Source organism: Zonotrichia leucophrys, chromosome 14, assembly GCF_028769735.1.
Source record: "Zonotrichia leucophrys gambelii isolate GWCS_2022_RI chromosome 14, RI_Zleu_2.0, whole genome shotgun sequence".
NCBI classification, from domain to species: Eukaryota; Metazoa; Chordata; class Aves; order Passeriformes; family Passerellidae; genus Zonotrichia; species Zonotrichia leucophrys.
Genome location: NC_088184.1, coordinates 2,789,349 through 2,804,459, shown reverse-complemented (window position 1 = coordinate 2,804,459; position 15,111 = coordinate 2,789,349). Strand labels below are relative to the sequence as shown.

Sequence of the window (15,111 nt, the reverse complement as noted above, 5' to 3'; positions counted from 1 at the left end):
GGCGGGGCTTTAGAGAAATGGGCGTGGCTTTAAGGCTCTGCCGGCGGCCCCGCCCTCTCCTTGGCCCCGCCCCGTACCCTTGAGCCCGCACAAGATGGCGGCTGCGGCCCTCGCCCGCCGGATCGGCCGCTCAGGTGCGCCCGGACCCTGCCCCGACTGCTCCTGCGGCGGTGTTCGGCTGTCCCCGAGCCCCCGCTCCTCTCTGTGCCCCTCCCTTACCGTCAGGGTGTTCCATGTGTCCCCCTGCCGTGGGGTGGGGTGTCCCTGTATCCTCCCTGAGCGGGTCGGGGTGTCCCCGTGTCCCGCCGTGTCCGCGCAGAGCGGTTTTGGGGAGCGCCCCTCACGCCTGTGAGGGCTGTGCTCCTCCCGTCCTTACCTGTCTGTGTCCCCAGGTGTGCTTCCCCTGTGCTGCCGCCCCCCAGCGTGGGACAGGGCCCCCCGGCCGCCCCCCAGCCCCCTGCAGCCCCCGGGCCTCCCGCTCGCCCCGTGCCGCTCCTTCAGCAACAACAAGATCCAGGTGGAGCTGGACGAGAGCTCAGGTACGGCGGGGTCACCCTCAGCCCACGGGCGTGTGGGGACATCCCTTCCACCCCTGTCCCGTGGCGTGTGGGGCTCTGGGCATGGAAAGTCACCAAAGTCCCCCAGGTGTTGCTGCTGCAGCTGCTTTGGGGGCTCAGGGAGAAGCGTTTGGGGTTGGGAATCTCATCAGTTGTGGGCACTTCAGGTGGTACAAACAAATCCTGACTGGCATTGTCCCCTGCCTGTGCATTGTCCTCTCTCTGGGGTCCCTGGTTTGGGCATCTGGCAGAGTGGCAGTGCTCCATCAGGGAAGAGCTGTGGGGAATTCCTGTGACTGGCTACCAGGAATAGCTGTCACATTCCCATGTCCCTGCTCTGTACAAAGGTGCCCAAGCCTCTTCTTGTGGCTTCCCATCTCCTGGTGTCTGTGTGTGTCCTTGTGCTGTTCCCAGCTGGTCATGGCTGCAGCACTCAGGGAGAACCTTTTGGGTAGGGTAGTGCAGTGTGGGCAAGGACAAGGCTCAGAGCCCTTCCCCAGTGCTGACAGGCTCACAGCAGGTGTGTGACCCCTGGACACACAAATGGCTGTTTGCTGTGACAGAAGCTGCAGGTTTGACCTTCCCCACTGAGCCCAGAGAGAAGGGAACTGCTGGGCACTGTGACCTGGAAGGTGGCTGGACTTTGGGACACGTGGGGTGCCACCATGCATGGCCTGCTCTGTGCTCAGTCCACCACCCCCTGAGTGACCCTGGCTTGTGGTGGATCTGGGCAAAGACAGGACCTTGCTCTTGGCTCTGCTGCTCTGGAGACTTTTAAACAGCCAGGAATGTTGTTGAGTGGGAGTGGGAAGCCACAGTTTGGTGAGGGAAACAGGGAGGTGGGTGAAGCTCCCCTGGGCAGGCCAGTGTGGGCTGCTGTGGGGGGCAGTCTGATGTCCCTGTGCTTGCCCTGCACAGGTGTTGCCACGATGAAGTTCAAGAGTCCCCCAGTGAACAGCCTCAGCCTGGAGTTCCTCACAGAGTTTTCCATAAGCCTGGAGAAGCTGGAGAACAACCGGGCCTGCCGGGGTGTGATCATCACCTCTGTAAGGGCTTGCTCCTGTTGGGCTCACTGCTCACTGGCAAGGGAGGGCCCCCAGGCACCTTGGGTTGGCTCAGGGAGGAGGGGAGGGCACTCTTGGAAGGGCCATGATCTTTCTTCTGTGCCCTTTTCTAGCAGAGGAATGACAACCAAGTGTTGTGCTTTGTCATGAAAATCAAATCTGCTCATCTACCAACCTGACACATCCTGTGACATCTGCTGAGCCGCTGGGAGATGCCAGTGCTTATTTTCAGATGTGGTGTGGGGACAAGGTGGTGCCTGGCAGTGGGACAGGACAGGTTTTGTGCTGTGTGGGTGATGTACTCACACAGGCACCCTGACAATGAGAAATTGTGTTGCAAGCAGAGGGCAGCACTGCATGCCATGGTAATGGGATAATCTAGGCAGTGGGAGCACTGGGGAGGTATTTTCAGAACCCCAAAAGACCCTGATTTATAGCCCATATTCATCACTTTCCCTTTCTCCATCTGCCAGGCTGAGAGATAAAGGGTCCCTCCTTCCCTCTGACTCTCAGTGTCTCTGTCTTTTCCCATTTCCAGACTCTTCCCAAAATATTCTCCTCTGGCCTGGACATCACTGAGATGTGTGGGAAGAGCGTGGAGCACTACACTGAGTTCTGGAGAGCAGTGCAGGAGATGTGGCTGCGGCTCTACGGCTCCAACATGGTCACAGTGGCTGCAGTCAACGTAGGTCCCTTGGGCCCACCTTCCCCAGGGTGCCATTGTCACCTGCTGCAGCTGCTCTGGGCTGTGTGGGCAGGGACAGCTGAAAAACCAGGCTGGAATTCATCCAGGGATGTGTCTGTTGGGGTGTTCAGGCAAAACTCGTGTCTGTCAGTTCTGTGGGGTGTGGGAAGGTACGGCAGCGTGGGATGCTGCAGGCTCTGTCTGAGCTGCCGGCACTGCTGGGTTACATTTCAGCACTTCCAGCAGGTTTTGCTCCTCCAGCTGGCGTTCTTGGCCAGCAGGGAAGTGCTGCTGGAGTCTCCATGCCCATGGATGGGTCATTACATTTTTGTTTTCATTTTCCAGGGCGGTGCTGCCCTGGCAGCTCATGGTGCTGTCTGTCCACAGCCCCCACTGAAGGCACTTGGGTTTTCTCTCAGGCATCCTGTGCAGGGCTGAACAGCACTGAGCTGTGGAAAAAATGGTCACAAATGGAAGGGAAATCTTCCCTGTGAGGGGGGTGAGGCCCTAGAACATGTTGCCCAGAGAAGCTGTGGCTGCTCCATCCCTGGAAGTGTCCAAGGCCAGGCTGGATGGAGTTCTGAGCAACCTGATCTAGTGGAAACTGTCCCTGCCCGTAGCAGGGGCTGGGATTGAAATGGGCTTTGAGGTGCCTTCCAGCCCAACCCCTCCTGTGGCTCTATGAAACCCTGATAAACATCAGAAATCTTCTTTAGGACTGTTTTGAATCAGCTGATCAGAAATTTGGGGGACATCTGCTCTGTCTTCCTGGTGTCTTCTGTGCTCTGGAGTGATCAGCAGGGCTGGGGGTGTTTGTGGCCATGTCCTGGACTCACTGTGTCCTTCTCTCTGCCAGGGGTCCAGCCCAGCTGGGGGCTGCCTTGTTGCCATGTCGTGTGACTACAGGATCATGGCAGAGAACCCCAAGTTCAGCATCGGCCTGAACGAGGCCCAGCTGGGCATTGTGGCTCCCTTCTGGTAGGACACTGCCTCCCACTTGTAATATCATGTGTAGATCTCTAGAAAATTCATCTTCAAGGAGTTAATTGGTCAGTTCAGCTGGTCATGGTGGTGTGGTTTGTGTGTCAGGGGTCAGTTATTTGCAGCTGCAGGAGATGACACCTCATTTCTGTCCTGTCCTGCAGGTATCTGAAAAGATTTCAGGCTGCAGAATGTCCTCACATCCTGCACCAAGGACCTCAGTTCTGGCCCAGCAATTAACTCCAGTACTAGTGCTGGGAGATCTCATGGGTCAGGCTCAGTCTGGGAATAGGCTTTTCTCTGGGTATACACTGTGTTCCTGCAAAATCCCACGGTGTGGAGATCTCTGAAAGCACAGGGGCACTAAGACACTGACACACAGGCCCTTGTTTGCCTTAGGAGTGTATAAATGTACTGTTGGAAAGAAGCTTTCAGTCCCAGCAAATGGGTACCCACAGGCACTGAGAGTAAAAAGAGCAGCTTTCTTACAGAGGAGAGGGAGCTGTCTTGGGGTACCCCCAAAAATGGCTCTTCTCATACCATTTTCACATTGTGACTGAGCCCACAGCTGCTGTTCAGAGCCCTGAGCCTGGGGAGTGGGACCAGGTGCTGTCAGCTCTTGGTGTGTGGGTGAGCTGCCCCTGACTGTGGCTTTCCCTCCCATCTCTTGCAGGTTTAAGGACACGTTTGTGAATGTTGTGGGACACCGAATTGCTGAGCGCTCCCTCCAGCTGGGCTCCCTCCACCCTGCACCTGAGGCCCACAAGCTGGGCCTTGTGGATGAGCTGGTGCCAGAGGAGAAGCTCATGGAGAGGGCTGCAGCTGTCATGGCACAGTGGCTGGCCCTTCCTGGTAAAGCTCTGCCAGAACAGGAGGGGACCTGGTCTGAGTGGGAAGTGCTGTGAGCTAACAGTGTAACAGTTTCCATTGAAAAGGGAGGTTTGGATGGCTGGGAGGTAGGAAAGCTCAGCCCAGCAGTCCCAGCAGCCTTGGGCTAAAGGAGAGGGACACTGTGCTAATGTTCAGGGCACGTGGCTCCAGCTCAGCTCATCCTGCCAGCCCTGCTGAGTCAGTCTGGAGGTGTCTGAGCTGCACAGACAAACTGAATCTGTCTGTCAGTGGAGGTGTTAGCCCAGGAAAGCTGCCATGGAGCTGAGTGAACAGGCTGGGTGAGAGCTCCTGGGTGGCTGCCAGGCTGCTTTCATGGTCTGAATCAACTCTTGGCACTCTGGATGGCACTGATGGGGCTGTGCATGAGGGCAGGCAGACAGCACAGGCATCGTGTGTTTGGGCTGCTCTGTGACTGCAGCACGAGGTTCCTGGGCTGGGAAAGGGCTCTCTACAGACCTGAGCTGTCCCAGCCCATGCCACCTCTCCTCCCTACTGTCCTGGTCTTAGAGTGACACCTCACCCCCAAACTGGAGAGCATACTTCAGCTGTGCCCTCCCCTGACTTCCAGGAGCTCCTGTGAGATCCTTCCCCTAAATCAGAGCTGTGTCTGGGTGGAAGTGGCTTCAGCACCCAGGTGCTGGAGCAGTTCAGGGTTCCCAGTGTGTGGCTGGAGGGGGTCAGTCCTCATTTCATTGTCACACAGTGCCTGAATAAAGCATCTGTGCAGCAGGTGTGCTGCACATCACTGCACCTGGCTCTGTGAGGGTGTGTGCTCGAGGCCTCAGTCAGCTCCACCAGCCCCTGCTGCTCCAGCAGCATCCACATGTCCATGTGGAGTGGCACAGGCCCAGGGATGAGCTCGAGGGAGGTGTTGCTGGCTTTTGTTCAGCAGGGTTGGCAGGAGCAGACTGTCCTGCAGGGATTGAAGGGGTTGGTTCAGGGGAGCTTGGAGCCACAGCAGTTTCAAATAAGGAATGTTGTTTGATTGCTGGTATGTATTGAAGGTGGATGTTGGGCTCTGGAGGGCACAGAAAGAATGAGGTACACAACTTTTTGTCATCTTTGCCAGTAGATCAGTCATTACTCCACTGAGCAGTACAACCATAATTTATTGTATGAGAGTTTAACCAGTTCAGCTCCCAGCTGATGGGTTTTTCTTTCCCCTTTCCCTGCTGCTTTCAAGAGCACTTTGCTATGTGAACTATCCCATTAGAGCTGCATTTGGTGGCACTGGGAGCTGGTCAGGGGTGAGACCAGGGCATGCTGCTCATCCTTGCTGTCCTCTCTGCAGACCATGCCCGCCAGCTCACCAAGACCATGATGAGGAAGGCGGTGTTGGACCGCCTGGTAGCTCACCGGGAGGAAGACATCAAAAACTTTGTCACCTTCGTCTCAAAAGAGTCCATCCAGAAGTCCCTCCGCATGTACATGGAGATGCTGAAGAAGAGGAAGAGCTGAGGCTCCAGCTGGTCCCTGGGAGGTTGAGTCACCCTCTGAAACGCTGCAGTAGCTGTTGGTCTCACAGCAGAGCCACCCGCAGTGCCAGCAGTCGGTGACACGCCACCTGTCCCACAGCCACCCAGCTGCCCCTTCCCTTTGTGCCTGTAGAGTGCCTGACACCACTGCTGCCTTCCCCAAGGGCAGGGAGAGCCCACCCAGCACCCAAGGAATGGACTGGGACAGGGTCTCAACACGCCGTGGCCCGAGCCTGATGGTCCTTGGATGTCCTTCCTCCTGTCCAACAGTTAATCGTGAAATGAGGTTTGTCAATAAATCTTCAATGAGGTAGGAGATGGATGCTTTGTTCCATGGCTTGTCTGTGGTCACAGTGTCCTGGCTGGTGGCCTGTCCCAGGCTCTGCTTCATGGCAGTCTTCTCCAGACTGGGGTCTGGGGCAGCTCATGCACAGGACTTGTGGATGGGGCTGGCTGGAACACCTTCATGGGGATTGGTGGTGGGAGCTGGAGCTGGATCCTGGTCTGTGGCTGCAGGAGGAGCTCAGGCTGCCAGCTTCACCTCGACTGGGTAGTGGTCACTGACTGCCAGGGCCTGGAGGAGAGCAAAAGGTGGGAGATGTTCAGTGAGCCACTCACCTCCCACTCTGCTGCTGGGGTTTGCAGGGCAGTCAATTGCCCTGCCAGAACCTTCTGCCTGCTGGAGGGGGCACACTGTCCCCAGCCCCAAGACACTCAACACACAAGGCTCTCATGGAGAGGTGGCCAGGTGTGGCTTTGGGTGGGCACTGGCAGGGTGCCCCCTGCCCTCCAAGCCCCCATGTCTCATCTGGGAGCTCTATGCCAGTGATGGGTTGTTGAAAGTTGGCTTGAGCTTGAGTCCTGCCCATGGAACACAATAAAAAGCCCTGTGCCTTTCTTCCTAATGGGGACAGGCAGTGACCCCAAATCCCTTGTCCTGTTTCTACCTTTGGGTCCTTTGTCACCTTGAGCCCCTCAAAGAGACAAGGACAGCCCTGCAGCCTGGGCCAGCTCAGCTTTGGTGCCTGCTGGAGCCCCAGATGTGTGATCCTGGCTCACCTGCTCCTGGTCCAGCTGGAAAGCACGCTGGAAATTGTAGATACCAGCTGAGTTGGACAGGACGCTTCTCTTCAGCTTGCTGCCACACACCACGATCCTGCAGGGGAGATGGGGGTGGATGGTGGGTGCCACTCCTGCCCCTGCTGGCAATGCAGACAGGCAGGGGGGTGCTGGGGTGCCAGGGAAGGGGACAGTGGTGCCAGGGAAGGGGACAGTGGTGCCGTGGTGGCAGCACTGACCTGTCATAGGCACAGTCTGACTTGCCCACGGTGGTGTCGGCGCTGTCGGGGATCAGCCATTTGAAGATGTCGCTGGTGCGCAGGCGGATGGACGACCAGTCACTGGGCTGCACGTAGGAGCAGTCAGCATTGAAGTCCCCCAGGAACATCATGTTCTGCAGGGCAGATGGGAGGTTGAGTGGTGGGCCTGGGAGTGGCAGGGACCACCCTGCCATGGGGCAGGAACAGGGTTCTGACCCCACTACTCCTGCACCAGCTGCGCTCGCCTCAAATCAGGGTCCCAGTGTGGGTCAGACAGTCCCTGGGCCTCAGTGCCCAACCTCTGTGTGCCCCCAGTGCTGGTGACACTCACATCAGTCCCCCACTTGTTGATGATGGCCAGGTAGACATCGTAGAGCGCATCAATCTCAGCGACAGCATCGTGTGGGGCCGAGTGCAGGGGCACCAGCACAAACTCCTTCACCTCTGCCAGGGGAGAGAGATGTCAGCCCCACAGCCACCCCAGGCCACAGCCCATGGGTCACTTGTTTCCCCACTTACTGGTGCTGGGGGCTGACACCCTCAGGATGAATGGCTCCCTGCTGAAGACATCCTGGGGGTCCTCATATTGGTAGGTGTCCACCACAGACACAACGTCTGTCCTGTGGCAACAAAAGGATGGTGACCCCAGGACTTGGCACAGCCCCTGTGTCCCCTCCATGGTGCTGGTGGCCCTGCAGTGCCATGTCACAGGCTGCAGCACTGCCAGCCCCATTACCTGTAGATAAACAGGTACATCTCCTTGTAGTTCTCCCGTCCCAGGGGGCCACTGATCTCGTAGTCATATTGGGATGTGGATGCACTGCAGAGACACAAAGTCAGGACAATGACGTGGCTGGGACCGTCCTGGATTGGCTTTGGCATGTCCAGGGGCTGGGTGGCCCCAGGGTTTGCACCAGCTGGTCCTGCTCTAGAGTGCCCATGGTGTACTGTGCCCTGGTTGTGGGGTGACATGAGGTATAGCAGCTCTGAAGCCCCCAAAGCCTCTCCCCCAGGTGGCTCTGTGGGCACAGCACGACGTGGGGCGGCTCCTGTCACCCTTTCTCTGCAGGGACATTCCTCCCCTTCATTTGCAGCAGAGCTAAATTAGGTCAGTGAGCAGCCTGGGGCTCTGCAGCACCCAGCGTCACCCTCCCTGCCCTGGCTGCTTTGTGACCACGCTGGAGGGGACACGGGAGGGGTGAGGACATGGGCTGGGCACACCTGCTCAGGAGCACTGGCTGCCTTTCGACACGGCAGCAGCAGCTTCCGCATGGTCCCGAGCCGTGCCCTGTTCCAAAACTGGGTCAGCACCCAGCTGGCAGAGGGGCTGCCACCCTGCTGTGGCCAGTTTTAGCCCACTTCAGCAGCCCCTTTTCCTCACAGGGTGCCAGAACCACCCCCTCAAAGCACCATCCACTGCTGGGCCCATCCTGGGGTCCCCCTGCCGCTCACAGGGTGTTGGGGTCCAAGGTTTGCCTGTCCCTTCCTCCCTCTCTTCCTTCTGCCCTGTCCTTTTGGATTTTGGAGACAGAGCTGTAGTTCCTTTCCATCCTGCATGTTCTGGTGAGCTTAGAGCTTTCAGAAGGGATTTGTATCACTTGCATCCCCATTCCCTTCACTGGGTTATTCCCAGTGTTGTTTTCAGTGCCTCCTACTTGCCCCAGCACATTTCTCCTAATGTCCTTTTTTTTTCCCCCAAAAATAAACTCTCTGTTGATGGATAACTTTTTTCCTCTTAGTGCTCAGGCAGCCTGGCTTTCCCTGCTGGTGCTGCCGTGCCAGTCCCAGCCCTGCTGTACCTGTTGAGCTGCTCCATGAGCTGGGTGACGGCGCTGAGGTCAGAGTCGCGCACCTCCTGCACCAGCACCACGTCGTAGCGGCGCAGCACCTGCGGGCCAAAGGGGACAGCTCAGGGCCACCCTCCCAGCCAGGGGCTCCAGCTTCAGCACCATGGGGACTTGCATGTCCCTTGGGGTAGGGCAGGTCCCCAGGGAGGGCTCAGAGGGACTGTAGGTTGTGCCTGACACCCCAGCAAGCCTTCATCCACCCAGGCCATCCCGAGCACTGCGATGCCATCCCATGCTCAGCCACATCCCCATGTCTCTGACACAGGAGCCCTGTTGGGGTCTGTCCCAGCACACAGCCCACCCCCATGTACTGGCTGCACTCACATTGATGATGATCTCTGCCACTTCCTTGTTGGACATCTTGGTGTCACCGAAGGATTGGATGTTGAAGGCACCGATACGCAGCATGGCAGTGGCTGGGCACAGGAGGAGAGCCACAGTCAGCAGGGACAATTCCAGTGTCACAGTCCCCATTCTTGCAGGATTGATGCTGGGTCACAGGGGTGCAGGGATGGGAGATGAACTCGGAACACTATTTTGAGTTTGAGGTAGAGGAAAAAAACATGTAGATCCTTCCAAAGTCCTGGTGTGTGACAGTGTGTCATGGTGGGCATTGCCCAGAGCAGGTTGCAGAGCTGGTGTAGGCAGTTTGCCAGCTCACCACTCCCAGATGAAGATAAATCCTCTCTCACCACTGTGAGCCTGCCTCTTCAGCTCCAGTGATCACCCAGCTCCACTCCCCCACCAGGGTCTCTTCGCTGCCCACCAGCCCCATCCACCACCGCCAGCATTCCAGGCACCCCAGGCTGTTCCACATCCTTAAACTTCACCACAACCCCCACTGCTGGGGTGAGGAGCCTCATCCCCACTCGTCCCAGTTGATCCCAGTCCCACCTGGCTGCAGTTGAAGGCGCTGATCCCAGAGCTGTCCTCGCCTGGCTGAAGGTGCAGCACCTCTGCCCTGCCAGCAGCAGGACAGGCAGCTTTATTCCCAGCAAAGCAGGATGAGTCTGACACCCCCTGGGGGTTCTGACATAACTTTGAGCTCCTTCCCACATTGGGAAACCAAAAATCCCACAGGGCGACGGGGTGGGGCCAGCCCAGGCATCCCTGTGCTGACACAGCAAAGGACAGACAGGGAGACTTGGAAATGCTGGGGCATCCCTGTGGGACTGGGTGGGTGTGTGGAACTTGGGGGCTGCCATCTGGGGGGGCACCTGGATCACAGAGTGGGCACGGTGGCCAGGCAGGAGGTGAAGGGCGCTGGCCTTAATTGGGTGATTCAGACAGTGTAATTAGAGGGAAGAGAAGGAAATGGCCAGTGTGTAGGTCAGGCAGGTGAGTACCACCAGCCATGGCAAGAGGGGATGGCTGCAAACCCCTGCAGCAGCCCCAGTGTCACCCAGAACAGCCCCACTGGTGACCCAAAGTAGCCCCAGGAGTGCTGGCATTCCCCATGCCAGTCCATGGCATCACCATGGCCCATGGTATCACCTCAGGATGACAACAGAGTTGACTCTGGTGGCTGCTCATGCCAGGACTTGCCAGGCTCTCACGTGCAGCTCCAGGTTTTGTATCCTCACACCCAGTCTCGGGATGAGTCCCCTGTCCCTCGGTGCTGTGTCGGCACCGAAACCCCCTGGGAAGCCCCCTGGGAGCTGATTCACATCCTCCCTGCACCCTGTCAGCGCCCTGTCAGCGTGTGTGTGAGGGAGAGCCCCACAGCCAGGCAGGCTCTGCCAGGATGTGGCCCTGTGAGCTGGCAGCAGAGCATCCTGCACCCTGGAAATCCTGGACCCCCAGCCCCTTCCCAGAGTTCCAGCTTTTCCCACCATCAGCTGAGAGGGAAGCAGAGCTCACCACCCCATGGGAGCAGGTCTCTTGATGGCAGGAGCCCTGGGGACCTCCCTGGCTCTCTGACAGGGGGCTGAGGGGATGCTGGGGACACTGAAGGAACCTCCCTTCCAGAGCTGCAGATGCAGGAAAGGCTCATTTTTAATGGAAGCAGAAAGCAAAAAACTTCCGCAGGAGCTCAAGGACTCCTTGCAGGGACAGTGGGCAGCTTGGCTGGCACCAGCAGCAAGTGGGCTCCCACGAGAGATGCAGGTGTGTGCTGAGGTGTCCTGGTAGCCACTGGTGGGACAGGCTCAGAGGGCTTTCAGGGTCACCTCCACTGGGAAATGGTCGCTGACAGCCAAAGCCTGCGTGTGAGAGAGAGCAGAGTCACCCTGACCACAGTCAACTCATAAACCCTGAGCTCATGTGGACCCACTGCCACGGTCATGGCTGGCTGGCACCCCAGTGCTCCACTCCAACCCCCAAAATTTAGACTGTACCCCAAAATGCTCGATCTGGAGGGTTGATTCAGTATAACAGCTGGGGTCAGGCCACCCTTAGGGGCACCCTTGGGAACAGGGAGCCCTCCCACACTCCCAGGAGCTATGGTGGGGCACATCCCAATGCTGGTGGGCTCATGCCCCACCCTCCCCTTACTCACATCCTTGAGCTGGAGCTGGAATTTCCTCTGGAAGTTGTTGATCGTGGCGGAGCCAGGTTCAATGTCTTGGCGCAGGGCGGTGCCGCAGGCCACAATGCTGCCAAGGCATCAGGGGGGTGTCAGTGCCCCTCAGTGCTCCCTGTGCCAGCCCCCCGTGCCAGCCCCCTGTGCCCCCTGCCCCGGCACCCACCGGTCGTAGGCGCAGTCGGTGTCGGCCACGGTGGTGTCGGCGCTGTCGGGGATCAGCCACTCGCAGGCGCTCAGGGAGCGCAGGCGGATGGACGGCCACTGGGAGCTCGTCACGTACGAGCAGTCAGCGTTGAAATCACCCATGAAGATCATGTCCTGCAGGGCACAGCACTGAGTCCCTGTCCCTTTAAGCTGCAAGGGCTCCCTAAAATCTTGAGGGAGATTTCTTAACGTAAAGACTCCCCTGAGGTGACCTAGTGTGCAGGGACAAGCCCCCAGGAATGGCAGGAGGGCCATCCAGCAGCTCTCTGCCTGGAGACTGCTGGGGTGGCACCTGCTCTGATGGTACAAGAGGCATCCTGTGGTGTCACAGACATCTTTTATCTTAGGATTTTTCCTCCTGAGAAGCTGAGAGGCCTCAAGAGCAAAATGCAAACAATGATTATCTGCTGCTGTGGGATGCAACAGGTGGATCTTTGATTAGCTCATGTTCGTTGTTTCTAATTAATAGCCAATCACAGCCAGCTTGCTCAGACAGAGTCCAAGCCACAAGCCTTTGTTATCATTCTTTCTCTTTCTATTCTTAGCTAGACTTCTGATAAAATTCTTTCTTCTATTCTTTTAGTATAGTTTTAATATATATCATAAATCAAGCCTTCTGAAACACAGAGTCAGATCCTCGTCTCTTCCCTCATCCAAGAACCCCTGTGAACACCGTCACACTGTGGGACATGTTCACCCCACCTGCCCACCTGGCTGCCCTGAGGAGGCTCCCCAAGCTCCCCAAGCTTACATTGGTCCCCCACTTGTTGATGACATCGGTGTAGACGTCGTAGAGCGCATCGATCTCCTGTCTTGCGTGGCTGGGCTCCGAATGCAGAGGCACCAACACGAACTGCTGCACCTCTGCAGGACAGCTGCCATCAGCCCCTGGCTTGGTGCATTCCTGAGCAGGGAATGGGAACCCCAGGAAACCACCCCAGGCCAAGCCCCAGCTACTGGCCAGGAAAAGTAGTTGAAGGAAAAGGGTGTGTTGAGTTTGGTGCTCTGCCTGTCCCTGAGACTGGAAATTCCAGTGGGGAGCTGCATGCCTTGGTGCATTGTTTGGGGTTTGCTGCTTGTTTCCCATTAGCATTTGCAAGCCAATATGGTTTTGGGCAGGAGATGGGATAGTGTGTGTGCCCTGAGGAGGTTCTCAGGAGGTGGAGGTGATGGCACATGGGGTAGGCAGTGGAACAAATTGGGAAATGTGACGTGATGGGAGATATAAGGGATAGGGGATGACAGGTGATAGGAGATGGTTCATGATGGGAGATGGCACCCAGCCAGAGGAAGCAGATGGTGGGATGTGGCACAAGATGGGAGGTAGCACATAATGGGATGTAGGACATGGTGGAAAGCAGCTGGAGATGTAAGATGGCACACAGCTGGAGAGAGCTCATGGTGGGAGATGACAGGTGATTGGTTGGAGATGGCACATGGTGGGAAACAGCAGGGATTGCTGGCCATGCTGGGCAGGGACATGGGACCCCTGGGCACCCACAGGTGGGACCCTGGTGAGGGATTGCAACCCCCTGTGCTTAGCAGGCACAGCTCTGGGCTCGGCCCTGTGTGGAGGGCACCCTGTGCCAGGTCTGGGCATCCCCCAAGGTGGGCTCTGCTCACGTGTGGTGGGTGAGGAGAACTTCACAATGAAGGGCTCCCTGCTGAAGGTGTCGGTCCCACAGGATTCACAACCATCATCGTAGTAGTAGCTTCCCAGCACGGAGACCATGTCTGACCTGAGGGAGGAGAGCAGGGCAGCTCCCAGCGCTGCTCCTGCCACAGCCCGGGTCCCCAAAGTACCCATCCCCTTTGGGGGCTGCTGGGGAGGGTGGCAGGTGACACCTGGCAGCATCCCTTACCTGTAGATGAAGAGGTACTGCTCCTTGTAGGTGCCCCGACCCAGGGGGACGCTGATCAAAAAGTCATAGGGGTGTTTCCCAGCACTGGGAGCAAGTTATGGAGAGGGTGAGAAGAGGCTCCTGGTGCTCCCCAGCATCCACCAGGCTCTCTCCAGCGGAGCCAGAGGTGCCCTGGCAGGGCTGGAATCCACCCCAGAGTCCCCTTTGCAGTCACTCCCACACCAAGCCGTTGGGTCACCTGTTGAGCTGCTCCATGAGGTCATTGACAGCGCTCAGGTCGGCATCCCGCACCTCCTGCACCAGCACGACGTCGTACTCTGACAGGATCTGGGTGAAAAAGCTCAGAGCTGCTCTCCCCTGGCCAGGAGCTGCTCTGGGGTTGCCTCTCTGGGCTGCAAAGGCTCCCAGGCTGGCAGTGGGAGGGCAGCAGGGACCTCAGGGCCAGGGAGGGGACCCCGGTGCTGGTGTGCCCTGTGTGTCCACCACCACCTACCCAGCAGCTGCTCCAGGGGAGGAACCCCAGCCTTGACTGGGGACCTGCAAGGGTGGAGATGGCCTGAGGTGGGAGATGGTGATGGGGGAAGAGCAGATGTGTGGGTAGATGAAGAATGGATGGATGGATGGATGGATGGATGGATGGATGGATGGATGGATGGATGGATGGATGGATGGATGCATGGATGGATGGATGGATGGATGATGGGTGGATGGATGGATGGATGGATGGATGATGGATGGCTGGATGGATGGAGGGATGATGGATGGATGGATGGATGGATGGATGGATGGATGGATGGATGGATGGATGGATGGATGCATGGAAGGATGGATGGATGGATGGATGGATGGATGGATGGATGGATGGATGGATGGATGGATGGATGGATGGATGGATGGATGGATGGATGAATGGATGGATGATGGATGGATGGATGAATGGAGGGATGATGGATGGATGGATGGATGGATGGATGGATGGATGGATAGATGGATGGATGATGGATGGATGGATGGATGGATGGATGATGGATGCATGGATGGATGGATGAATGGGTGGATGATGGATGGATGGATGGAGGAAGCAGGTGTCCCACTGCCCAAGCTGGCTGCCCCCCAGAGAGCAGAGCACGTCCAGGCCTGCTCCTCCCCGCACTCACAGAGACGATGATGTTTGCAACGGTCTGGTTGGCCATCTTGGTGTCCCCAAAGGCTCTGATGTTGAAGGCACCAATCTTCAGCGAGGTGGCCACGTGCAGCAGGAGAGCTGCCACCAGCAGCGACAGCACCGGCCTCGAGGCTGCCATCCTGTGCAGAGAGGCAGGAGGGGCTCAGCCCTCCTGGCTGAGATGGGGATTTGGGACAGACAACAGGATAACCAGGGTATTCCCACTGGCCATAGTGGTTTCACTGGGAGGTGTTTTCTGGGGAGCCACCAGGATGTAGGGATTGTACCTCTGTTGCATGGGGCCTCATCCTACCTGTCCCTCCTGGAAGGAGGCCAGGTCACTCACAAGGCTGGAGTGGAAAATTCCCTGGCCAGCAAGTAAGTGCCCTTTAATGGTGACACAGAGCAGTCACTTCCTCGTTCCCCATGAGGAAGAGCTCAGCCTGGACACCTCTTCTGGCCTGGGATTGGTAGCAGTGGCCAGGGAGCCCAAAATCCCTTGGCTTGTGCCTCTCTCACCTTTCCCTGGATCAGTGC

At 57.6% G+C, this 15,111-nt stretch overlaps 3 protein-coding genes across 3 annotated transcripts; 1 reads left to right on the top strand and 2 right to left on the bottom strand.

The window, feature by feature from the left end:
* Positions 1 to 22: 22 nt before the first annotated feature.
* Positions 23 to 5,969, top strand: ECI1 (enoyl-CoA delta isomerase 1). Its single transcript, XM_064725514.1, has 7 exons — positions 23 to 134; positions 393 to 539; positions 1,476 to 1,603; positions 2,160 to 2,306; positions 3,163 to 3,284; positions 3,961 to 4,139; positions 5,470 to 5,969. Exons 1-7 carry the CDS (start codon positions 95 to 97, stop codon positions 5,634 to 5,636), a joined length of 930 nt encoding a protein of 309 aa, XP_064581584.1. The 5' UTR covers positions 23 to 94; the 3' UTR covers positions 5,637 to 5,969.
* A 207-nt stretch (positions 5,970 to 6,176) lies between these two features.
* Positions 6,177 to 9,293, bottom strand: LOC135454310 (deoxyribonuclease-1-like 2). Its single transcript, XM_064726305.1, is given in 7 exon segments — positions 6,177 to 6,227; positions 6,713 to 6,809; positions 6,952 to 7,106; positions 7,304 to 7,592; positions 7,709 to 7,792; positions 8,772 to 8,860; positions 9,144 to 9,293. Coding segments are annotated over 7 exon segments (915 nt in total).
* Positions 9,294 to 10,767: 1,474 nt separating this feature from the next.
* On the bottom strand, positions 10,768 to 14,713 carry LOC135453949 (deoxyribonuclease-1-like). The gene is made up of 8 exons (XM_064725515.1): positions 14,567 to 14,713; positions 13,648 to 13,736; positions 13,410 to 13,493; positions 13,171 to 13,286; positions 12,299 to 12,411; positions 11,507 to 11,661; positions 11,317 to 11,413; positions 10,768 to 11,020 (listed from the first exon to the last, which is right to left on the bottom strand). Exons 1-8 carry the CDS (start codon positions 14,711 to 14,713, stop codon positions 10,967 to 10,969), a joined length of 855 nt encoding a protein of 284 aa, XP_064581585.1. The 3' UTR covers positions 10,768 to 10,966.
* Between the last annotated feature and the right edge of the window lie 398 nt (positions 14,714 to 15,111).

What these genes read in the sequence shown, in the direction of transcription:
- ECI1 (XM_064725514.1), top strand. Translation starts at nt 95, where the DNA reads ATGGCGGCTGCGGCCCTCGCCCGCCGGATCGGCCGCTCAG. An exon ending in GGAGCTGGACGAGAGCTCAG is followed by an intron (nt 540 to 1,475) that starts GTACGGCGGGGT and finishes TGCCCTGCACAG; the next exon opens with GTGTTGCCACGATGAAGTTC. An exon ending in ACAGTGGCTGGCCCTTCCTG is followed by an intron (nt 4,140 to 5,469) that starts GTAAAGCTCTGC and finishes TCCTCTCTGCAG; the next exon opens with ACCATGCCCGCCAGCTCACC.
- LOC135453949 (XM_064725515.1), bottom strand. Translation starts at nt 14,713, where the DNA reads ATGGCAGCCTCGAGGCCGGTGCTGTCGCTGCTGGTGGCAGCTCTCCTG. An exon ending in CTCATGGAGCAGCTCAACAG is followed by an intron (nt 13,494 to 13,647) that starts GTGACCCAACGG and finishes ACTTGCTCCCAG; the next exon opens with TGCTGGGAAACACCCCTATG. An exon ending in CAGTACCTCTTCATCTACAG is followed by an intron (nt 13,287 to 13,409) that starts GTAAGGGATGCT and finishes CTCCTCCCTCAG; the next exon opens with GTCAGACATGGTCTCCGTGC.